Source organism: Chiloscyllium plagiosum, chromosome 13, assembly GCF_004010195.1.
Source record: "Chiloscyllium plagiosum isolate BGI_BamShark_2017 chromosome 13, ASM401019v2, whole genome shotgun sequence".
NCBI lineage: Eukaryota > Metazoa > Chordata > Chondrichthyes > Orectolobiformes > Hemiscylliidae > Chiloscyllium > Chiloscyllium plagiosum.
Window position 1 is genome coordinate 55,469,599 of NC_057722.1, and position 24,989 is coordinate 55,494,587.

The following is a 24,989-nucleotide window of genomic DNA, read 5'->3' on the forward strand; positions in this document are numbered from 1 at the left end:
ATTTACACACAAGTAACAGCTAATATTCTTTTTAAATGAAAAGTCATCTTTAAATTTTTAAGCTTAATGTTGTTATACAAATTGTAATATTAAACTCTGCCACTTATTTCAGATTAATTTTCAAGTTGAAATTCATGAATATGAAGAAATTAAAACATAAATTCAGAGCAATTCTTCACACATCTCCAATAGTAAGAATCCCCAATGAACACTGTCATTTTTTAGTGTTTTCCATCAGCATGCTATCAGTTGAAGGAGATAAGTTCGAGCAGATTCAATATTTGGATGGAAAATCATGATCAAGTTGTGCTTAAATTTGCAATCAGGGCTTCTGCCCCATCAAGTTCCAGACATTGAAGATCAGAGCCTTCCCTGTCCTTTCTTGCTTTCTGTTTGTCTCTTTGTCTCTTCCTTGCTTGATTAGTGTGTTCTCAGAACATACCTGGGCTGACCTGGGCAGGTGTATGGATGTGGAGGGAGATTTGGGAAAATGTGATAATGAATTGTTGGACTTCTGAAAGGTCCACGATGCCTCCGCATTTGTCGTTCTTCTGCTGACTCTGCTGACTCTGATGATTCTGATGAAGATGAGTCTTTCTTCCTTGGCCTTTTTGTCTTTCGGCATTTGGAGTTGGAAGTGGATCTCTTGAGCTTGGGTTTAAATATCTGTTCCCCATCTGAATAAGTGTCCTCATGAGGCGCTACTTGCCCACTTAATCCTCGGACTGTGACTCCCTGCAGTAATATAAAAATATCAACTTGCTGAGTTTAGAAGTGTCAATCACTCCAGAAAATCATCATAGAATCATCAGGCGACTAATTACAAGTGTCTCCTTTCTGTTGACTCTGTCTACAATAATTATTTTAGAGTTGCTTTCAATTCTAATAACAATTCACCCAAAATTTCTGCCCACACAAGTCTTTAAAAATACTGAACTTAATTGACCAGAACAATGAGTATATGAATTAGGATGACATGTTGCATCTGTACAGGACATTGTTGGAATATTGCATTCAACTCTGGTCTCCATGCTATAGAAAAGATGATATAAATCTTTTCTGAACCCTTCTAGGTTTAACAAGGATGTTGCCAGGCTTGGAGGGTTTGAGATATAGGGAGAGGCTGAATTGGCTAGGGCTGTTTTCTCTGGAATCTCAGAGGCTGGGGTGTGACATTGTAGAAGTTCATAAAATAATGGAGGCATGGAAAGGATGAATAGCCAAATCTTTTTCCCAGGGTATGGGGAGTCAAATACTAGAGGGTATAGGTTTAAGGTGAAATGGGGAAAGATATAAAATGGACCTAAGGGAGCTTAGAGGGTCGTTATGTGTGGAAGGAGCTGCCAGAAGAGAAGAGGTGTTAAAGGTAGTACAATTACAACATTTAAAAGGCATCTGGATGGGGATATGAATAGGAAGGGTTTAGAGAGATACGAGCCAAATGCTGGCAAATGGGACTAGATTAATTTAGGATATCTGGTCAGATTTGGCAAGTTCAACTGAAGGGTCTGTTCCCATGCTGTAGAACTCTAAATGTAATCAGTCCCTCTCCCATTCCATGAACCATTTTACAATTCATTGGTGTAAGGGAGCGGAATGGAAATTGAGTTGTCCATGAACTCCTCCATCTCAGATCATCAAAATAAGCATCATGATCGGGTAGGCTGGGTCATCAAGCTGCAGAGGGAAAATTCCATGTAATGAATTCAATAATGGTTATATGTCTACAGGTCCTCTGCAACACAAATGTTTATGTAATTTTTTATTGAAGGTTCAAAAAAAAGCTTGCAAATAATTTTAAGGAAACCATTCAGACACTGCCACCAATGGAACCACGGTTATTAGTCAGCCATGGTCTCTGTTGCAGGCTTTAGTTTCTGGCCTTCCTTCTTTCCTCATAGCTGCTGTAAAACATCCCCAAACTTTTCATGCCAATTCCTGAGAAATATCAAGGGCAGCGTGCAATTGTGTCATTAACAACTCAACAGTACATTAATTAGTCATTCCAATTTAGTGGGAAGGCTGCCAACTTCCACTCACCAGTGCCAATTTCTCTAAGTTTTCTCATTTTGGGAACTGCCAGATGATGTTGGATTCCCAACTTAACATCATTCTGTCCTATTTTACATTTGCAGCATTGATGGGGGGAATAGCTCTCCCAAATTTCAGATGTTAGATCCAACCCAAACATCTCAAGAGGTTTGCAAAAACACACAGCAGAAGGATCCTTAATAGACAGTAGGAGAATGTTGGAGTAGTCTCTGAGATAATGCATGGTTTTGATACTAACATTACTGCTGAAGAAAATTAATTATTAACTTGAGAAAAGTTACTAGTTGTACATTGACAGACACGCAAGAAAGAGGAAAAGAAGCTATTACTTGCAAAAAAAGATACAAAATCATTAGAAATTCAACTTATGGGTTAGGTTGTTCAAAACTGAGCCACCAACTTCAACATTTTATGTGAGAAGAGGGAGAGAAAAGAGAAAGCATCACTTTCTGTCAGGCCTTCATTGGAAGTTTGCTTTTTTTGCAAGTGCCAAATGCTGGGCTTCTCATCCAGATTGTAGCAACTTGAAGTTAAATCCTGTTGACTGCGGGGGATTTACATGGGCATTGGGGCTGAAATCATGACAATAGCTTGTTGAGGGCTTCTTTGAAGAAGTCTGAATAATGCAAACCTAAAACCTGCTCCATATATTGGGTGTGGGCATTTGTACTCCCTTTTTGATTTTCTTCTCCTCTGTTTTTGGTTGCACTTGAGCCCCACCCTCCTGAACTTTGGGCACATGGTGCAGAAGAAGAAGGGTAGGTCAGAGGACCTCCTCATGGGTCTGCTCCTGGGCCTGGCCAAACTGGCCATAAACAGATGCAGGCAGCGGGCTGTGGAGGGGGTCGTTAGGGCCAATTGCCTTCCCCTCTTCCGCGGTTATGTTCGAGCCCAGGTGTCCCTGGAGAAGGAGTACACGGTGCCCACCAATCCCTTGAGCTGTTTAGGGAGAGGTGGGCACCGCAGGGTGTGGAGTGTTTTATTTCCCTCTCCAACTCTATTTCAATTTAATCCCTGCCCTCTCCTTCATTTTTTTGATCACGCAGCATTGCCCTTTGTCGAGAAAGGCACTGCTTGTCACTGGCCACTAGGGTGTTTCCTTTCTTCCTAGTGATGGAAAACAAATAAGGATTTACACACTTGTTTATTCTTCACTGTGTCCTACACCTGCATACACACGACATGGGTACTGGAGTTAAATAAGCACTACCACTGTTCGCCAGAATTGTGGGGAAAAGAAAGAAAAAAACCCTGCTCCATTCCTCATTTCTTCAATTTTTACAGATGAGTCCTTTCACAGCTGTTTGTTCCTGAACTTACATATGCAAGGGACCTTAATGCACTAACTGTAGTGAAGATCAAGTTTTCTTCCTTAAGCATTCCATCATCTAGTGTTGATTGAATGGGCACCATCACCTAAGTTAATCCTTTTTGCCCTGTTTCACTAAAAAACAGACACAACTAAGTTACATTTCTACTTGATGATGCTTGATGATGCTACAGGAGAAATTTCTTGATATTTCTACTAGAACATAGAACTGATCATCAAAACCTGGTATCTACGTTACAAAGATAACTAAACAGAAACAAAAACTGTACAAAACCATATTATAATCATATCTGTCACAAAAATGTAAAAAAAAAAGACAATATAGTCATAACATGTAAGAGAGCACAGTCAGAAGTAGACTTTATAGTGGAACAGAAACCATGTAAATGACTGTAAAACATTCATAGAATGATTCAATTACAGACTGAGTACTGGACTTTCATAAGATCCAAATGAATAAAAGGAGTTCAGCGCAACTACCTTTGTGGCATAAATGTCACAGTTCACCTCAACCACATCATCATCAGGACTCCCCGAATCAAAAGATGCCGTACAGAAACCCAAATGCTGCAAAGGAAGGCAAATTATGATTTTTCTTGAAAGTTATTAAATCACATATCATAAATGTATTGCACTTGTCTATTTATTACATTTCTTACATATCAAGGTGACCAATAAACTGTATGCGTGTTTGGAGTTTCTGATCAAAATAGTACCATTCAGAAAAGTCAGCAAGTTAAAAGTGAATGTTGCCGCGGTGACAGAGAGAAAACACATTTGATGAGTCACTTTGGTTCACCTCATTCATCTGCTACAAGCACTTAAAAAGCACCAATCGCAGAGAATGAGACACTTTTAGGAAAGTGAAAAGGGAAGATGAAAGGAGGATATTATTTGAATTGCTAAGGTATTGCTGAGAAGCTGAAGAAAATTGAAACATCTGTGCAAAACTGCTCTGTTACTTTTCTTCTAAGCAAGACATTGCACAGCTTCACAGAAAGGGTGACGAGAGAGAAATACCTTCAGTGTACTATTTACTCTGTAGATTGTAGATTGTAGGGTTCAACTCAAAGGAACATTCATAGAAATAATTGGGTAGAAATTCATTCAAGTCCATTTTGGGTCCAGGATCAAAATTACACTGGCAACATGGACACCAATTGGAAGGCCTGTAATTGGCCTATTAAAGTGTTTTTTTTAGGAGTACCTGATAACTAGCATACCTCAAAAGGCTGTCCATCCTATTCCAGGAGAATACATTTAGGCCAGTTCACCCACCAGCAGTGCCTTCAGGCTCAGTTTTGAGGTAATGGTAAGGAGACGACAGCAGTCAGGGGATGAAACGGAGGGTGGTGAACTGATCAATAATCATCAATGATCCTCAGGAGCACACTAGAGCTGCATCTTTTTCATTGACATCTGCATGACATATGGCTTGTTTCACCTATCAAAACAGTATCCAGTATTTTGTGACATATACACCCTATGTTCGACAGAGAATATTGGACGAACATGTTCAAGAAATCCAATTGCCACACGATACTCCACAGCAGTGTATGGAGAACGGTCAGCCAAGGAACAATACCAAGGATGTTTTCAAAATTCCATCCATGCAACATAAGCAGGTCAACAAAGTCCAAGAATTATTTACAATGTTACAGCTTGCAGATCCCAGTTAGACAACATATGTGGCTAACCTGACACACAACATGGACACCATCAGAACAACTGAAGCCTTTGACTCCATCCAGTGAAATGCCCCAAAAAGAATTAACAGCATCTATTAAATACCAAAACTGACACAGGTGTAATGCAAATGCCAACCACTTAAGCATCTTGCAAGAGATGTACTCAGGAAGCCAGCACTCAGGTGCAGTCCACAAATTAGCAAATGCTTATATCAGGTGTGAGATCACATGCACTGGCATTATTCATCTTACATGTCAGTATGATTCCTCAATTTTGACACCTAAAAGAGTTTAAGTTATTGAAACACCAGCTATTATTGGTCCACTTGCATGCATGTATCTATATATTCTTATAGCCCATAGGGGACCAAGCCTATCATACAGCCATAGAGATGTACAGCATGTAAACAGATCCTTCAGTCCAACTCATCCATGCTGACCAGATATCCTAACCTAATCTAGTCCCATTTGCCAGCATATGGCCCATATTCCCCTAATCTCTTTCTATTCCTATACCCATCCAGATACCTTTTAAATGTTGTAACTGTACCAGCCTCTATCACTTCCTCTGGCAGCTCATTCCATACATGCACCACCCTCTACATGAAAAAGTTGCCCCTTGGGTCCCTTTTAAAATTTTCCTTTCACTCTAAACCTATGTCCTCTAGTTCTGGACTCACCCACCCCAGGAAAAAGATTTTGTCTATTTACCCTATCCATGCCCCTTGTGATTTTATAAACCTCTATATGGTCACCCCCAGGAAGTTGCCACGCCACACCATCAACTCTATCCATCTCCTGACTAACCTTTACTCAGACATGATGTTATTGTCAACATCAAAGATGAAGCCATGTTACTTCCAAAAGACAAAGCTCAATCCACCATTGACAGTTGTCATCATGCACCATTCACAATCAAGTAAATCCCGAATTGGAATTGAATTCAATGAAACAAAATAATATAGGAACATAGGAGGAGGAATACGTCATTCAGTCCCTCAAGCCTGTTTTGCCATTCAGTGAGATTAAGATTGATTTATGACCTAACTCCATATACAGGGGAATCTCGATTATCCAGCATTCGATTATCTGAATTTTGGATTATCTAACAAGATCACAAGGTCCCAATGCTTAGCTAAACCATGTTGTCTGGCATTCGATTTTCCGACATTCAATCAACCGAATGAAATACTCCCCGCCCATGTCCTCGAGGTTCCTCTGTACCTGCCTTTGGCCCATATCCCTTTATACATTTGCTTTTATCTATCTCAGATTTAGAATTAGCAAGTGATCCAGCATCCACTAAGATTTGTGGATCATCTGGAAAGTGAAGCATCATACTGAGTGGTGCAGCTCAATTACAGGTGCATTGTAAAAATATTGCACTATATTCAAAGTTTGTGCGAAGATTTGTAGCTCGGGTGCTCGTTGCTGTGGTTCTGTTCGCCGAGCTGGAAGTTTTTGTTGCAAACGTTTCATCCCCTGTCTAGGCGACATCATCAGTGCTTGGGAGCCTCCTGCGAAGCGCTTCTTTGATGTTTCCTCCGGTGTTTATAGTGGTCTGTCCCTGCCGCTTCCAGTTGTCAGTTTCAGCTGTCCGCTGTAATGGTTGGTATATTGGGTCCAGGTCGATGTGTTTGTATTTGTCCTGTGTTTTGCAGTTCTGGTGTACTGCAGTGTGTTGTGGCCCTTTTGAATAGTGTCCTGATGCAGCTTGGTTTGTGGAATTTCTAGAGGTATGGCATCCATCCACAAACTCCATCAACAAACACATCGACCTGGACCCAATATACCAACCACTACAGCGGACAGCTGAAACTGACAACTGAAAGCGGCAGGGACAGACCACTATAAACACCGGAGGAAACATCAAAGAAGCGCTTTGCAGGAGGCTCCCAAGCACTGATGATGTTGCCTAGCCAAGGGACGAAACGTTTGCACCAAAAACTTCCAGCTCGGCGAACAGAACCATAACATTGCACTATATGTTTAGATCCAGTTTGACTGAATAATGGAAAAAGAGATTTTGAAAATTGAACAATGATCCATACAACCTTCCCTGGAGCCACAGGAACTGACAACTTTCAAGTAACTTTCAGTAGAAATCTTTTCCTTGGATTATCATTTGGATTATCCATCAGCCAGGAAAATTCCAGCAATATCCATACCTATATCATCAAATGTCTACTAAGTTGTCCCCATAACGCAGTCAAATCTCAGACAAACTAAACATGAGGGTAATGACAGTGGCAGAAAAATATGTTTTTATTTTCAACTGTAAAATCATCAAATCACCATGAACTAAATGAATTTGTTAAATTTACTTTGTCAAATATGTTATGGCTCACTGGAAATCAGGCCTCACTTTTCCTACAGTCTTCATAAAATGAAAACATTTCTAAATTTATTCGAAATTCTCCAATTTATCTCTCTTTTGGACCCAGGCAGTCAGGAAGGCAGGACCACGTTTCTGTATTTAACAAAAAATATTATTTATCACAAATAAATAGATTGTAACTACAGATAAATAATTATGACCAGCAATATACAAATCTACTAGTTAAAGCTCCAAATCCCTTAAAAATCACCCTTACAGAAACAGAAAAAGATAGGTGTTATGGACCGAGGAAAAGAGTAGGAAGACTTGTCAATAGTTCTTGGCTGTGGGTTTTACACTGAGGTGATCTTTTTGGCTACTGCTCCTCAAACTTCTTTCTCCAGGTACTTTCACTTGTTTGCACGAAGCACAGAGCAACTCATTCAGACATACAAAGTCTCTGACTTACTGATTAAGAGCCATAGCTTCCAGCAATTATTGAGGGGAAATAAATGGACTTTCTTCAGGCTTGAAGTGTTTGTTACTACAGAGAAAGAAAAGGTCCCTTCCTTTGGAAATGTCCAATGGCTTCTGACCAAAGATACACATCCACAAGCTGTTCGGCTACCTGGGAGGCAATCACATACTTGTTGGCAGGCAGAAGGTCCTTGTCATCAACAGCCAGCCACCACCCACAGACCAATCAGCTACTGATTGCTAGCCAAATCACTGGCTTCAGTTTGTTTGTAGTAACTTCCCTCCTCCTTGAACAAGTATGAATAGCACTTACAATGATTGTCAGGTCACTTGCTTTTAAAAAGAGCTATAATCCTTTCCATAAACATTGGCTTTGAAACAGTCCTTTTCTCATTTTAGTCCACAATTAAAATTATAGAAAGGTAGAAGGATGCGGTTTCTGCTCAGAGTATTAGACCTGATTCTACCAAAGTAGAAGATGTATAGAAAATGATTACACCACAATATAAAAAGACCCAAAAATTGCCTCAATTTTTCAACTTTTATCCCCTTACATTCCAGTATTTACAAAGTATCTTATTTTCAAGATATCCTCCACAAAAACATACCAGACATATGGCAGGAAAATTATCACAGTTTTTCAATTTCTCAAAAATGTGTTAATGCCCAGCAATTTCACAATTTCAACAACCATTAGAAATGGCCTACTGAAAGCCAAACACATGTGCATCACTCTGACCCTCCACAACTATTTGTGAAGATCCAAGGATATGATGTAGAAACACAGCATGGACCAGGTTCTCAAATGATTATTTTTGATTCCCTTAGCAGAATTCCAAATCCTGCTAGGAAAGAAGGAATTCCTTTTGACCCACAAATGGATTTTATTGAATATGAATGAGAGGATTGTCTCATCATCAATCTTATACAGTTTGGTTACAGCCAAGCTGAGCAAATTCAGTAAGTTATGTTTGATGATCTGCTGTAACAGCTCAAAATGATCAGCATCAGCAGAAAACCTGAAACATTTAACATGTCTCCAAGCAACTACCTTCATTCTGGCCAATCAGAGGTGAAGTAGATCTCCCTAGGAATGTGAGTTTTAAAGGTAAACAAGTGGTAATTACAGAAGCTCTACTCCAGATGATACTAGGTCACACATGTACAGTCACATGGGTACAAAAAAAGACAGGAGATTGGTGCCTACCTCCACCTATTGGTTCAGCATGAATAAAGATATTGATCAACTCGTTAAGCCATGTGAAACATGACAATTCCATCAACCTCAACAATTGAAATTTTTATTGTATGTGTGATCGTTTCTGAGCTGTAGTGCAAGATTGTTACAGAAAGTGGTGAACTTGGCCCGGACAATCACAATAGCCAACCTCCCATCTATAGAATCCATCGACCAGGCCCACTGTCAAGGAATGGCCGCCAGCATTCTCAAAGATCCATCCCACCTTGGCAATGCTTTTCTACAACCTCTACCATCAGGGAGCATGTACAGAAGCCTGAACACATGCACCAGTCGGTTTTGAAATAGTTTCTACCCTACTGTTGTTAGAACACTGAATGGACTCCCAAACTCTTAGTATTTATCTGTACCTGTGTTTTTGTTTTGCTGCTGTTAACCTATTATTTACTTATCTATGTTATTTAACTATGTGATCTGCTTATATTGCTTGCAAGACAAAGCTTTTCACTGCGCCTCAGTTTACGTGACAATAAATTCAATTCAATTCAAAACCAAAAGAGAAAATGCTGGAAAATCTCAGCGGGTTTGGCTGAGATCAGAGGTGAAGTAGATCTCCCTAGGAATGTGAGTTTTAAAGGCTTGGTGCCTCTGTAAGGAGAGAAAAGAGCTGACATTTCAAGTCTAACTGACCCTTTGTCTCTCTCCCTTGTCCACCTTCTCTGCTTTCCTTTTCTCTCTGTGTTTAACAAAGGGTCAGTTAGACTCGAAATGTCAGCTCTTTTCTCTCCTTACAGATGCTGTCAGACCTGCTGAGATTTTCCAGCATTTTCTTTTGGTTTCAGATTCCAGCATCCGCAGTAATTTGCTTTTATCAATTCAATTCAAGATTGTAGAGTCATAATGTTTTGCAGTATAGAAAGAAACCATTCAGCCTGTAGCATTGTATGCTATGGTGTTTCAAGTGATCATCTAAATACTAGCTAAATGTTATGATGCTATTCATTTCAATCACCTTCACATAGAATGAATTCCTTTGGGTGAAAACAATTCTTCCTTAAATCTACTCTAAACCTCTGGTTCTTTACAATAAATCTATGCTCCATGTTTCCTGAAGCTAAGGGGAAAAAAATCCTCTTTATCTACCTTATCTATGCCGCTCATCAGTACAGGCACCTCAATCAAGTTTCCCTCGGCCTACTCCACTCTAAGGAAAACAATCCTGGCTGTCGAGTCTCTCCTCAGAGCTGAACTGTTCCATCCAGATAGCATCCTGGAGAATCTCTTCTCTGGTGCATTCACCACCTTCTTATAGTGTGGCAAACAGAACTGCACACAGTTCTACAGCTATGGCTCAATTAACATGTTATACAGTTCCATCATAACCTCTCTACTCTTGTATTCAATGCTCTAACTAATGAAGTCAAGTATTCCATGTACCTTCTCTACCACCTTATCCACCTGTTCTATTGTTATCAGGGATCCATAGATGTGCACACCAAGATCCATCTGATCTTTTGTACACCCTCGGAACTACAATTCATTGTGTACCCAAAATGCATCACATCATACTTTTCGAGATCAATTTCCATTTGTCATTGTTCAGCCTATCTGACCAGCTCATCTGTATTACCCTGTAATCTATGGTTTTTTCTCCTTGTCACTTACCACACCAGCGATTTTCATGCCCACTTCAAACTTGCTAATTAAACATTTTACATTCATGTCTAAATCATAACGTACACTGCAAAACAACAAGGGACCCCGTACCAAATCCTGTGGTTTATCACTGGGCACACACTTGCAGTCACAAAAATAACCTTCAACCATTACATTCTGCCTCCCTCCACTAACGGCACCTTTGGGTCAAATTTGCCAAATTGCCTGCATACATGAACTTTTATGTTCATAACCAATCTTTCTTTTGACACCTTGTCAGAAGTCTTACCTAAATCCATGTAGACAATATGCAGTACCCTCATCCACACATCTAGTTACCTTTTCAAAAACTCAATCAAACCATGGTGACTATTTTTGGCTATTCTTGTCTTTCCAAGTAGAGATTATTTCTCATCCTCCTTCAGAACTCCCTACCACTGACGTGAGAATTACTGCCCTGAAGTTCCTTGGTTATCCCTACCAACGTTTGTGAGTACTGGTACCTGATTAACAGTCCTCCAACCCACTGGCACCTCTTCTTTAACAAGAGAGGATTTGCCTATTAATATCAGGGCCCCTGCAATCCCCAAGCTTGCCTCCCACAGCATCCTGTGATATATCATCCAGGCCTGGAGACTCAACCAATTTCAAGTTGCCAACATTGATAATATCGTTCCTCTCTCAACTGTAATACATTCAAGTATATCACAGTCCACTTCCCTAATTTTCCTGCTGTCATTCTTCTTAATCGTAAATATAAATGTAAAATATTGATTTAAAACCTCATCTACGGCTTGCTACACATGTTTTGCATTTTGGTCACTAATGAACTCCATTCTTTCCCTGGTTATACTGTTGCCCCAATATATTTATAAATGCCTTTGGATTTTCCTTTATTTTAACCACTGGTGTATTTTCATGTTCCCTTTTGCTCTCCTAATTTAAGTAGCCCCTGAACTTTCTATTTTCCCCTAGGGCTGCTAATGCTCTCAGCTCTTAGCATTCACCCATGGGCTTTCCTTTCTTTCCTTAGCAATCCTGTACATTCCTCAATATCTATGATTCTCTGGAAGTTTTGGTCCCATTCGTTACATTTACAGGAGCATATTGGTTCTGGGCTTTCAAGATATCCTTTTTGAAAGATATCCATTCCTCTAACATAGATTTTTCTTCAAGTAGCTGCTCCCAGTCCATTTTGGCCAGACATTATAACATCATATCAAAATTGGTCTTTCTCCAATTCAAAACTTTCATTTCTGGTCCACCTTTGTTCTTTTCCATGACCACTTTAAAATTTACTGAGTTATGGTCACTATCACTGTAATGCTTTACCAGTGACATTAGCTGTGATCTAGCTTCATTCCTGGAATTAGGACCAGTATTGCCCTGTGTTTGGCAAGACTTTCTACATGCTGGGTTAAAAAAGCTCTCCTGGATACATTTTAAGATTTCCACCCTCTCTAAGTCTTTACATGTTATCTATCCCAGATAATATTAGAAAAGTAGAAATTATTATCTTATTACTTTAACACTTCTCTGAAATTTGCCCCCATATCTGCCCTTTTGTCTCGCACTACCTGTTATGGAGTCTATAATCCATTCCCAACAATGTGATGACCCCCTTTTTGTTTAAAAGTTCCAGGCACATGACCTCAATTGAGTAGCCTTCTAAGCTTTCATCCCTCCGTATTGAATCCTTGATCAATATTTCAACACCATCTCCTCTTTTACCCCTCCCTATCTTGCCTAAAGATTCTATACCCACAATATTGAGCTGCCATCCTGCCCCTTCCTCAGTAATGTCATTGTGATAGCAATTATGTCGCATTCCTATGTGTTAATCAGTACTCTCAACTCATCTACCTTACTTATAAGTCGCCTCACATTAAAATAAATGCCATCCAACTTTGCAAATTCCCTTGTATTGTAAATAAGTCCGTTAACAAACATGCACAACTACAACTCATCATAATCCTATAGGATTTCATGCTGCCTGACTGACTGAACTTTCTTCAGGTCAGCATCAGGAAGACAAAATAATTCTCTTCAGCTAGGATTGGAAAATCCATATCTCCAGTCCCAGTTTCACCTCTATTACCCAGTGCTCAGTCATCCTGATCCTGAATTGGTCGAGCCTCTGGGTTCTGTTTGTCCAAGCTGAGCTTGCTCTGAAAGCTAGCACTTCCAAATAAACCTGTTGGACTATAACCTGGTGTTGTGTGATTTTTAACTTTATCTTACACTAAGTCCATCCTTAATACTAACTTCCTCCCATCACCAGTGTCTTTCCGATCTTCATCCCTGACTACTGCCTCCTGAAATATCCAGGCCATTTTGCTATGAAGATCTAGTTATTCAACATGTCCCTCACCTATTACAACCTCCATAATCTCCAACTCCTTTACAACACGTATTGTAACCCATCGCCTTATAAATGCTGTGGTTCGAAGAACAGGTCAGATATTAGGAATTCTGAAGTGAGTCACCTGCCTCCTGTCTCACCAAAATGTGTCCACCATCTACAAGGCACAAGTCAAGAGTTCATTGAATATTTTTCACTGCAGCTCAGACCACACAAAGAACAGTATTAATGTGGAGGTATCAGTGTTGGACTGGATGGACAAATTTAAAAATCACACAGCATCAGGTTATAGTCCAACTTGTGTATTTGGAAGTACAAGATTTCCGAGCACTGCTCTTTTGTCAGGTAGCTAGCAGGAAGACAAGGGCACTGGATGCAGGTGACCATCACTAGCTGCAAGTTCCCCTCCATTCGGAGAAATATTGTTGCTCTGTCACTGTTCCTGGTGCAAAATACTGGAATCCCCTTATGGTATTGTGAGTGACCCTGCACCCCCAAAGACTCCAATGGTTTAAACATCACCTTCTCCAGGCCAAGTAGAAATGGACAATAAATGCAGCCTGATTAGTGACACCCCATCAACACATTTTAAAAATATCAATTTTGCAATTCCTGTTTTTTCTCCTCCATCTGACCTATTCCTTCTGCCACTGTGGTTTTACACTCTATTTATTATTTTCCTAAACCTGTTCATGTTACCACATTTCTCTTCAATTTCAAGAGTTACCAAAACACACCATTGTGTGCTTGTGGTCAGAGCCATTCCAAACCCTTCTATTTTTGTTCGGCTGCCCTGGTCAAAGGCACCTTGTGATATTTTGCTCTGTCAAAAGCTCTATATAAATGTAACTGTATTCGGAATGAGGGTGAACAGGGTAGATGTAGAGAGAATGTTTCCATTTGTGAAAGAATCCAAAACCAGAGACCATAAATACATCACAGTTACTCATCAATTCAATTGTGAACAGAGGAAAACTTTCTTTACTCAGAAAAAGATTAGAATGCGGAGCTCAGTAACAGAAAATGATTCAGGCAGTTGGTTTAGGTGCTTCCAAGTTGAACTAGACAAATGTGTGAGAGAAAATGGAATATGCTGCAGGGCAGGGATGTGGTATGTGGGAGGAACGAGAATCCCATGGAGGAAAATCACCAGCACACTTCAAGTGGGCCAAATGGCCTCTTTCTGTGCCATCTTACTCCGTCTACTTCTATGCATGAAACAGTTGTTCAAATAATACTTACTGCATATTTGAGAGGTTTTGGAACACACGCTGTAAGTACTACAGCAAAGTCATCTTTAAAGCAGTTAGTTTCTTGGATAATGAATTCCACAAGTATCCTTTGGCTTGGTACAGACTGCAACACAAAGAAATTTAGTTTTTTTACTGAGCGATATATTGTCTATTTCTCCACTCATAGGGTACTGACAAGCATCTGTCAGCTGAGCTAAACATAACAAATTCAGTCACCAAGTGAAACTCACTAACAATTGCAACCCAGCAAACAGATAAGCTCTTGATCTAGATTAGATAGATTCCCTACAGTGTGGGAACAGGCCCTTCGGCCTAACAAGTTCACACTGACCTTGCGGAGAGTAACCCACCCAGTCCCATTTCCCTCTGACTAATGCGCCTATCACTACGGGCAATTTCGCATGGCTAATTCATCTGACCTGCGCATCATTGGACTGTGGGCGAAAACCAGAGCACCCAAAAGAAACCCACGCAAACACGAGGAGAATGTGCAAACTTCACAAAGACAGTCTCCCAAGGCTGGGATCAAAGCTGGGACCCTCATGCTGAGAGGTAGCAGTGCTACTCACTGTGCCAGCATGCCAGCCCTAGAGTAATCCACCCGACCCATTTCCCTTTGACTGATGTACCTAACACTATGGGAAATTTAGCATGGCCAATTCACCTGACTGCACATCTTTGGACTGTGGAAGGAAACCAGAGCACCCAGAGTGAACCCATGCAGACATGGGGAGAACGTACAAACTCTAAAAAGACAGTTTCCCAAGGCTGGAGTTGAACCTGGGACACTGGTGCTGTTAGGCAGCAATGCCAACCACTGAGCCACCATGCTATATCTAAGATCAAGCTTAATGTTGTCTTGTTAGCAGGGAGTTTATTTCAGGGAGGCATGAACACCAAAGGGAGAGGAACGGAAATTAGGCAACTCTTCCATGGTACTGAAGGTGATGATGGAAAGGGGAAAGGATGTTGTGCCCCAAGGATCAGGTTGATCTTTGTGGGGCATTAATGTGACTTGTGCACCCATGAAATATATTTTAAAACCTTCCTGTCAGGAATAGTTACCAGTAAATAGAATCATTCATAGAATCATACAGTACAGAACAGGCCCTCCCACCAACAAAAAACAACTATAAATCTACACTAGTCTCACTTTCCAGCACTTGGCCCATAGCCTTGAATGTTATGACATTGCATCTGCAAACTTTTTAAAGGTCGTTAGATTTCCAACCTCAACTACAACCCAGACACTACATTTCAAATTCCCATCACCCTCTACATGAAAATAAATTATCTTTTTCCTAGGATGATGACATCAGCGTGTACGAGGGGGCATAACTACAAATTGAGGGGTGATAGATTTAAGTTAGATATCAGAGGCAGGTTCTTTACACAGAGAGTGGTAAAGGCATGGAATGCACTACCTGCTAGTGAGGTCAACTCAGCCACATTAGGGAGATTTAAACAATCCTTAGATAAGCACATGGATGATTTTGGGATAGTATAGGGGGACGAGCTGAGAAAAGTACGCAGGTCGATGCAACATCGAGGGCCAAAGGGCTATATTGTTCTATGTTCTATGTTCTAAATCCAATCCAAACTTCTTGTCTTTCACCTTCAACTAAGGAAAACAGCTATTCTCCATCTTGTCCAAGCCCCTCATATCTTCCCTAATATTGCTTCTTGATGATAAATGCAAATTGGCAATTCATGTGCAGTCCAGTAAACATTGATAAATTATTGACAAATTGCCCTAAATTTTATGGATGGAGCTACCTGCCTGTTTCTAGTTGGGGCCTCTGTCACTTGAAGCCAAAGTAGCACGACATCAGATCAGTAAGTCCCTTCACTGTAATTGTTGGTATAGTACCATTTCCTTCATGTCTGGCGTTGAAAATTGAAATCAGCCGACGATATGGTTTTAATGCACCTTTCAGTATATTTTAGCATAGTTGCGTTAAGATGCCACCTAAAAAGTATATTGTCTTCTTTTCAACTGCAGAAGCTGATGTGAAGGGAAAATCTGCCCCCCTGTCACCATCATATCGGATTCCTCCATGCTCTTTGGTAATGACACAAGGTTGTCTATTAGGTTAGCCAATGCTTCCAGCATTTTATTGTGAATGCCCATCATGCCTGTAAGCTATCCCATTGCATATCTTTATTTCAGTTCTGTAGCTGTATTTGTCTGAAACTTCATCCCATTCCCTGCTGAGCTACACACAAACAATCCTTTAACTTAACCTGCCCACACAGATCCCTGTGATCCCAAATCTACACAAGCCTTTAAACTGTGTGTCAACTGGAACTGGTGGCTGTATACTAAACAGCAGAATCATGTCAGTATCTCTTCATTGGCAGGAAGGGTGGGGTGAGGGAAGGGGATTATGTAATCAGCATCTTGTTTATCATGGAGGAGAAAGTGAGGACTGCAGATGCTGGAGATCAGAGTCAAAAAGTGTAGTGTTGGTAAAGCACAGCCGGTCAGTCAGCTTCCGAAGAGCAGGAGAGTCGATGTTTTGAGCATAAGCTCTTCATCAGGACCTTGTTGATCAGGCCAGCAAACGGAATGAGGGTGAGGTCGAGGCTCAGTACCTGCTGAGTGCAGAGGTAGCCAGAATAATGAGTGACCTGTTTGGTCACTTGCTACATCCATGAGTATCACACAGATGTGGCAAATTGTATACCATCCACCTCAATTAGGACCAGCATGGGCAGATCATGAAGCATGACCCTCATGCACAAAAAATGAGGCACATGAATTTTTAAGGTCTTGGTGCATTTAAAAAATTGAGTAAGTACACAAGCGATAAGGGAATAAAAAGGATGTAGGAAGGCTGAGCTGAGATACAATGGGAGGAGTGTGCAATATAGACAATAACTCAGTTTGAACTAACTATCCTGTTGATGCACTGTATACCATATATACAATTCTATGGAGAGGCAGCAAGTTGTAATTCCATTTATGGTAGCGTTATGGGCTGAATAATGAAGAATGGCTTACTTTTTCCTAAATAGCAAAATGCAGTAACTCCTTAACAATCTCAAATACTACATTAAAAATTGGTAGGTGCCTTTAATCAACTGCTTAATTATTCATAGATACATCAATGGCACAGGTTGGACTTCAACCGAGGGCCTCCTTTAGAAGTTGGTACTGTTGTATGCAAATTCAGAAGTTGATTACCACAAATTAAACACAGCTTCCTTTAAAATAATGTGGAATTGCATTGCAAACTGAGTCTGGCTTGTCACTTTAAGAACTTGAAGATAAATTAAGGCTTTCCTTGCTAGGTAATTTAATTATGGAAAAAAAAACGTACCTTTGTTAAAACCTTTGTGATATTAAAAAGTGAAAAATAATTGGTATCATTGCTCTCGCTGTTATACTTCTGAATGGCAACTTGAACAGAGCGATCCACCATTCTGTTATTTAATGACATTGTGTACCAGCATCTTCGGCATGGATTTTGAACTGAAACAACACAACAGCAGGCACGTCATGTTTAAGGGAGATGAAGAAATAAGAAAGCGTTTTTAAAGGAGGTGAGGCAGCAAGAAAGAGTTCTAATGTGTCAAAGTCCAAACTTCACAACTTAGAAATGTCTGTCCCGAAGTCTCGAATCTACTGAATTTCTCAAAGACCTGAACTTTTCAGAGTTTTCTCCAGCTTTATTATAACCCTTGGCATGAGAGGAGATGTGGCCAATGTCAGGGAATTCTAACATTAGGAATTTTTTCAGAACACATCTATACCACTTAAATATCACAAATATATGTCACCTCCAAGGTGGAAGTGGTGCTCACTTGGTGGCTCAGGCCTGGGTTAGAACAAGTACCAGCAGCATGAGTCATTTATACAAGCAATAAAAGTAGGCTACCCAACCCCTCAAACCTGCTCTACCAGTCAATAAAGTCATGGCAGTTCTGATTTTAACACCAACTCCACATTCCTGCATATCCCCGTTACTTTCAATCCCTTGGTAATCAGTTCCCTTGGTACCTCTGCCTTAAAACATCCTAAGATTGTCTATCCACTACCTTTTCAGAAACAGATTTCAAAAGATTCACAGCCCTCTGAGAGAAAAATTGTCTCTTCATCCCAGTCTTAAGTTTTGTTTTAAACTATGTCCCCAGTTTCTGGAGTCTCCTGCAAGAGGAAATGACCTTTCAACAACCATCCAAGGAAGTCCCCTCAGGATCTTACATGTTTCAACTAAATCACCTCTGACTCTTCTAAACTGAAGAGGATATAGGCCTAGCTTGTCTGGCCTTTCCTCATAAAGAAATCTGCTCATTCCAGGTATTAGTCTCGTGAACTTCAGAACAGCTTCCAATGCATCAACATCCTTCTTTAAGTAAAGTGACCAATACTGTACACAGTACTCCACATGTCATCTCACCAATACTCTGTACAACTGAGGCATAATTTCCCTACCCTTGCATCTCATTCTCCATCACAATAAAACATAACATTCTATTAGCTTTCCTGATTATTTGCTGTTCCTGCATTCTAACCTGCAATTCGTGCAGGAGGACGCTCAGATCTCTCTGTACCTCAAAACTCTGCTACCACTCACTAGTTAGTTACTTTTTTCTGCCAAATTGACAATTTCACAGTTTCTCACATTATACACCAGATTATGCCAGATTTTTGCCCAGTCATGTAATCTACCTATATACCTTTGTACACTCTTTATGTCCTCTTGGAGAAAGTGAGGAATGTAGATGCTGGAGATCATTCTTGATGAAGGGCTTATGCCCGAAATGTCGATTCTCCTACTCCTCAGACCTGCTGTGCTTTTCCATCACCACACTTTTTGACTGGTTACGTCCTCTTCTCAACTCACTTTCCTACCAGTCACATTTCTAAGAAGTTTCAGTGTCAGAGCTTTTGAACAATCCTTTGCTTAGGAAGTCCAAATAAAATTGTGAATTTTAAAACTCTAACCATTTATTTTTCAAAACAACTGAAGTTTTCCTGGCACCTTTGAAGCAATTTAATGCATCGAGCTTGTTCCTACAAAATCCATTTCAATTTGGATTTTTTCAGTGAACAAAGAACCAACCCACACAACATAGTTTGGATTGCAGATCAGCTCCCTAAAGTGAGAAGGCAAGGTTTTCATGGCCAGCATTTCATCTCTTTAGGATTTTATCAGAATCTGAATCTCTTTAACTAGATCATGATCCTGGAGTCCAATGAAGAACATCCAGTAATATTCACTTTAAACTATATGTGATGACACCAATATTATTGCCATGATAAAGATGTTATACCTGGATGTTCAGAACATTGAAAATCCTTCACATTCTGTAAACCTTTTGAGATACGAATGATGATTTTACATTCACCAAATGATTTCTAATGAAAGTACAAAAAGCATAATATTGGATTAGTATCAGCACTATTAAACAAACCATGTACCAGAAGGTCATAATTAGGCTGATGATCATAAAACTGGAATGACTGCAGTCATCTGAACTCAGTCTTGATGACTGCTTCACATATAGATCTATAATTGTTTGACCTCAGATCCCACACTGTAATAACTAATGGTAACAATACTGTTACCTTAAATTCAAATCCTAGTTCAATCATGCTAACATGAATGTTATTGCAATCACTGTAAAACTTTCACACCTATACAGTAAAATCCAGTCCAACAACCTTGGCACCAGCACTATTAATAACTTGTCCTATAGCAACATAACAACAATTAATTCAATGCATCTCTCACCAATGATGATGACCTAAAGGTAATTGAACACATCCTTGCAGAGTTATGGCAAAAAGGCTGGAGCTTAGGTTGGACTTGGATGACTCATTCAAAGAGCTGGAATTTGCACAATGAGCCAACTCTCTTTTCTACTTCATGATTCTGTAACTGATCCAATAGTCATCACATCTTTACTCAGAGAGTAGTCTTTACCCAGAGAGTAGTTCTTTACTCAAAGATTAGTCTGGGCATGGAACACACTGCCTACAACAGTAGTAACCTCGGCAACAGTGAGGACTGCAAAAGCTGGAAACCAGAGTTTAGATCAGAGTGGTGCTGGAAAAGCACAGCAGGTCAGGCAGCATCCAAGGAGCAGGAAAATCGACATTTCGGGCAAAAGCCCTTCCTGATGAAAGACTTTTGCCTGAAACATCGATTTTCCTGCTCCTCAGATGCTGCCTGACCTGCTGTGCTTTTCCAGCATCACTCTGATCTAAATAGTAGTAAACTCATAAACTTTAAGGGCATTTAAATGGTCTTTGGACAAACATATGGATGAAAATGGTATAGTCTAGGACAGATAGGCTTCAGATTGGTTCCACAGGTCGGCGCAACGTCAAGGGCAAAAGACCTGTATTGCGCTGTAATGTTCTATGTTCTATCTGCACTATCTCAGAAGGCACTGGGCGAGTACTTGATGAGGTAATGGGATAAAAGCAGGCTTGTGGAGTGAAACTGGACAGCTATTTTCAAAGAACAAGCACAGATACAATAGACCAAATGGCATCCTTGCTCTGTATTGTAAGATTGCATCATTAGAATTTTGTAGCACCTCCCATTTTGGAGACAAGTTGAAGAGGAGGTAAAAGTTTGCAGTATACGAACAGCATTGTTCTGGCACCTAACTGTTCATGCCCACCCCATTACAATATCACCAACACCCGTGGCAACAGAGACATGAACCAGCCAAGTTACCCCTGAGCACTTAACATTTACAGAATGGAACCATTATCTCTAGCATAAAATCCAGCTTTATAATTCTACAGCTAGTCCAATCACATTCATATTTACACCATGAACAAAAGTCAAACAACCATCATACCAATGCCACAACTTGACAAATAACCTGTTATGATAAACTGTGACACAACTAACATGGTAAGCCTCACAACTCGACAATACAATTAGTCAAAAAGTCGTCACTTCTATAGTATAACAATGAGTCCAAAGATCCTCACATGTATATCACAATAACCACTCAAACAAACTTCATATATAGCAACTAGCCAACTAGCTGTTATATCATGATAGTGTCAAGCAGCCCATATTTCTTTTATTTAAAAAGTAAAGGGCAAAACTACAAATACTTTAATTCTGAAATAAAATAATAGCCTGCAGGAAGCACACAATGCATCACTCATGTCTATAACAAGGAGAAGAAGGTTATTGATATAAAGCGATAAGTATAACACTTGATCAAATCTGATTATATTGTTTGTTGCTATTTCTACTGTGTTTATGCAAACATCATAACCAGGCAAAAGAGAGGACTGCAGATGCTGGAAACCAGAGTTTAGATCAGAGTGGTGCTGGAAAAGCAAAGCAGGTCAGGCAGCATTCGAAGAGCAGGAAATCGACGTTTTGGGTAAAAGCCCTTCATCAGGAAGGGCTTTTACCCAAAACGTCGATTTCCTGCTCTTCGAATGCTGCCTGACCTGCTTTGCTTTTCCAGCACCACTCTGATCAGGAAGGGCTTTTGCCCAAAACGTCGATTTTCCTACTCCTTGGATGCTGCCTGACCTGCTGTGCTTTTCCAGCACCACTCTGATCTAAACATCATAACCAGTCTGACTAGGAGATATCTTTGAATGCTTAATATTCACTAGGAATCTTAGGAAGAAACTATGAATGATTGGTTCTTTACCATTGAGTGAAATGGTCGAATTCCACATCTTTTCAATGGCTTGGAGCTACTGACGGGACATTGGGTTTCAAAAACGTCAAACTCCAAATAATAGCTGATCTCGTATCGTTCCTGAAAACGTTTAAGAAATTGAAATAAATGAATTGTGTCAAACTTTTGATGTTCAATTTCATTCCTACTATTTACTTTATTGTGGAATAAACATATTCACAACTTCAAGGGATTGACCATGATTAGTGGTACTCTTGTAACTGAGCAGAAGGTTGTGGATTCAAGACACAGTCTGGAAACTTAAACACAAAATCTAGACTGTCAACTAAGCATTTTTTTTAAAGTGCTGTATGATCAGATCTGTCATCTTTCATATGAATGTTAAATGAGTGCCTTTCCTGTTGTTTCAGGTGAACACATAAGATCCCATCATATGATTCAAAAAGAGCAGGTGAATCATCCCTCGTGACTTGGTCAATGCTAGAACAGGTTACCTGGCCATTTACTCTGGCGCAGGGCGTCAAAACTATACAATCAACCATGAAACAAGAGTTAGTTCTATGAACAATATTGCGTAGTACATCGTGCAGTGAAATTGTGAGGTATCTGCAATCAGAGAGCAGCCATCTTGGCTTTGCTTTGAGCATTTCCTTCAGTTTCTAAACCATGAAGTGGAGTGTGGATAGCAAGTTTAGGATTATTTCTGCTCAGCAGCTCCTCAGCCAAACATTGGATTGGTTCCAAGCAGGTAATTGGATCAAAAGGAGGTAAATAACAATACAGCCAGAGATCCCTGTGACGTAAGGATCACCACCACCTAAATAAGTGGTACTGTGCTCACTCTGATTTGCAGCTCTAGTTGGTACTGCAACAGCCAATCTGTGCCAACATCCCTTATGAAGTGGACAGGATTCACCCTCTGCTCTTCAGTAAAGCCTAGATCAGAAAAGATTTCCAAACCCACACACTGTCTCGGTCTTGTGTGCTTTCCTCTTCTTATTAAAGCCTAAGCCATATTTTTCATCCAGCGAATATTGACTGGGGTAAGTTTCAAACACAAAATCCTTCTTTCCCCTTAATAACATTCAAAATGGTGTCAGCTCTGCTCTAACTCACATTCCCATTAAGATGTTGAACGAGAGGAAAACAGCAAAACTTTTGTGAACAGTTCACATTTTGCAGAAATCATATCTAAAGGTGCCTCCGTGCTCTCCTGACACAGATCATGGAAAATATCTGATTCGGATTTCCGAAGGAGAATTATTATTTACCTTCCTTTAGTAAATCTGCAACCCACCTGCTTTTCCTGGGCATTCTTTAATCTATTCAGTTTGTATTTGAATCCTTTTCTTCGGACATTATTGATGAAATGAACCGCAAGGTCAGCGGCTTTCACTGCTCCCACCGCGTCACAAGGAATTGCAGAAAAGGTAACAACTTGGCGATAAGCAACAACAGGCAAGTTATAGAACTGAATGCAGGTCACTAACATGACTAACCAATTCATGATGCTGAAAGACTTGAGCAGATAGTCACGAGTTCAATTCCAATAAAAAAAATACAAAGGATAGAAAATTAAATAAGTAGGTTTAATATTATTTCTTACAGTAATTTTCAGCCAGGGAACATGGAAAATAATTTCGCATATCACTGAAAGCCTCCAGTAAATAGAGATAATGGTCAAGACCTCCTAAAAAAAATGAACCCTGGTGTGTTCGATTTTGCAAGGTTCATTCGGTCCAATAAAGTCAATTTTTTATTGCAGGAGTGATTATGAAATCCATCAGGATCTGACCCAGATAAAGATCATGCTAGAAAATGCTGTTGTTGACAATTCCTGTAGAGTCCAGAGATGATATGGCAAGACAGGTACATTAATAATACTGATTAATTGTTTTGTGCAAGGCTGTATAATGATTTCATATTAGTGAACTACATCCAACCTTTGGAGTGCTAATTGCAGCATATCTAAATACAATTACTGGCTAATTGCTTACATGCAATGTACTTCGCACACATCATGATTTTTGATTGGATGATGTGCTTAGAGCCATTTAATGAATTATAGGGAGAGGTCCCCAATTTACAAATGTCTGAATTACAAACTGTCATACTTAAGAACGCAATCCCATTCAAGAGTGTGATTTCAAAAATGCCACAAGCGAATGTTTCCTATACTTACAAAAGGCAACTTGATATAGTCTTGCATTGTTTTCTGACTTGTGTATAAATTGACTTTGAAGCTGACTCAAGAACAGAACCCATTCACAAGATTGTCTGTAATGTATTGAATTGTGAAAATGAAATGATCCAATTGGAAATGACTGTTGAATCTTTGCTACCAAGTTTGAATTTTCACAAGCGTTTCCAGTTTCCACAACAGAAAGCTTTGTGAAAGAGGACAAAGGGAGGGAGATTTTGGACCTTTGGGGTTGCAAACAAACTCCATTTCTGTAGGAAGAATGAACAATTCTGTTTTGAAAATAATGTGCTAAAGATGCAGAAGAACTGAAGAAGTCATTTAAAACTGCCGCTAGTTAGCAGACTGAGACACAGAGGTGCCATTTGGAATTCTACTGAGCAACACACTGTTCACATTGGGTTCACTGACCCTTGGATGTTCTGAAAGATCTTTACATTGCTGAGGCTAAACGCCAGCTCGCGGACACCTCCTCCTACTGCCCCCTTGACCATGACCCCACCTCCCACCACCAAACCATCATCTCCCAGACCATCCATAACCTCATCACCTCAGGGGATCTCCCATCCACCGCCTCCAACCTCATCGTCCCACAACCCCGCACCGCCCGTTTCTACCTCCTGCCCAAAATCCACAAACCTGACTGCCCCAGCCGACCCATTGTCTCAGCCTGCTCCTGCACCACCGAACTCATCTCTGCATACCTCGACACGGTCCTGTCCCCATTAGTCCAAGAACTCCCCACCTACGTTCGGGACACCACCCACGCCCTCCACCACCTCCATGATTTTCGCTTCCCCGGCTCCCAACGCCTTATCTTC

The 24,989-nt window shown here is 40.2% G+C and overlaps 1 protein-coding gene across 3 annotated transcripts; it reads right to left on the minus strand.

Annotated features, from left to right (window-relative positions):
• LOC122556056 (antihemorrhagic factor cHLP-B-like) lies at positions 1–23,672 on the minus strand. Of its 3 annotated transcripts, none has more exons than XM_043702462.1 (7): positions 23,266–23,664; positions 21,978–22,088; positions 19,614–19,698; positions 17,657–17,808; positions 14,323–14,436; positions 3,863–3,949; positions 1–735 (listed from the first exon to the last, which is right to left on the minus strand). In XM_043702462.1, exons 1-7 carry the CDS (start codon positions 23,473–23,475, stop codon positions 421–423), a joined length of 1,074 nt encoding a protein of 357 aa, XP_043558397.1. In that variant the 5' UTR covers positions 23,476–23,664; the 3' UTR covers positions 1–420. The 3 variants fall into 3 exon arrangements, 2 of the variants coding, with proteins under 2 accessions (XP_043558397.1, XP_043558398.1); XR_006313451.1 differs by lacking the exon at positions 1–735 and adding an exon at positions 4,606–4,826 and having other exon boundaries at positions 3,899–3,949; positions 23,266–23,672; XM_043702463.1 differs by lacking the exons at positions 1–735; positions 3,863–3,949 and adding an exon at positions 7,132–7,540 and having other exon boundaries at positions 23,266–23,672.
• Positions 23,673–24,989: the final 1,317 nt, after the last annotated feature.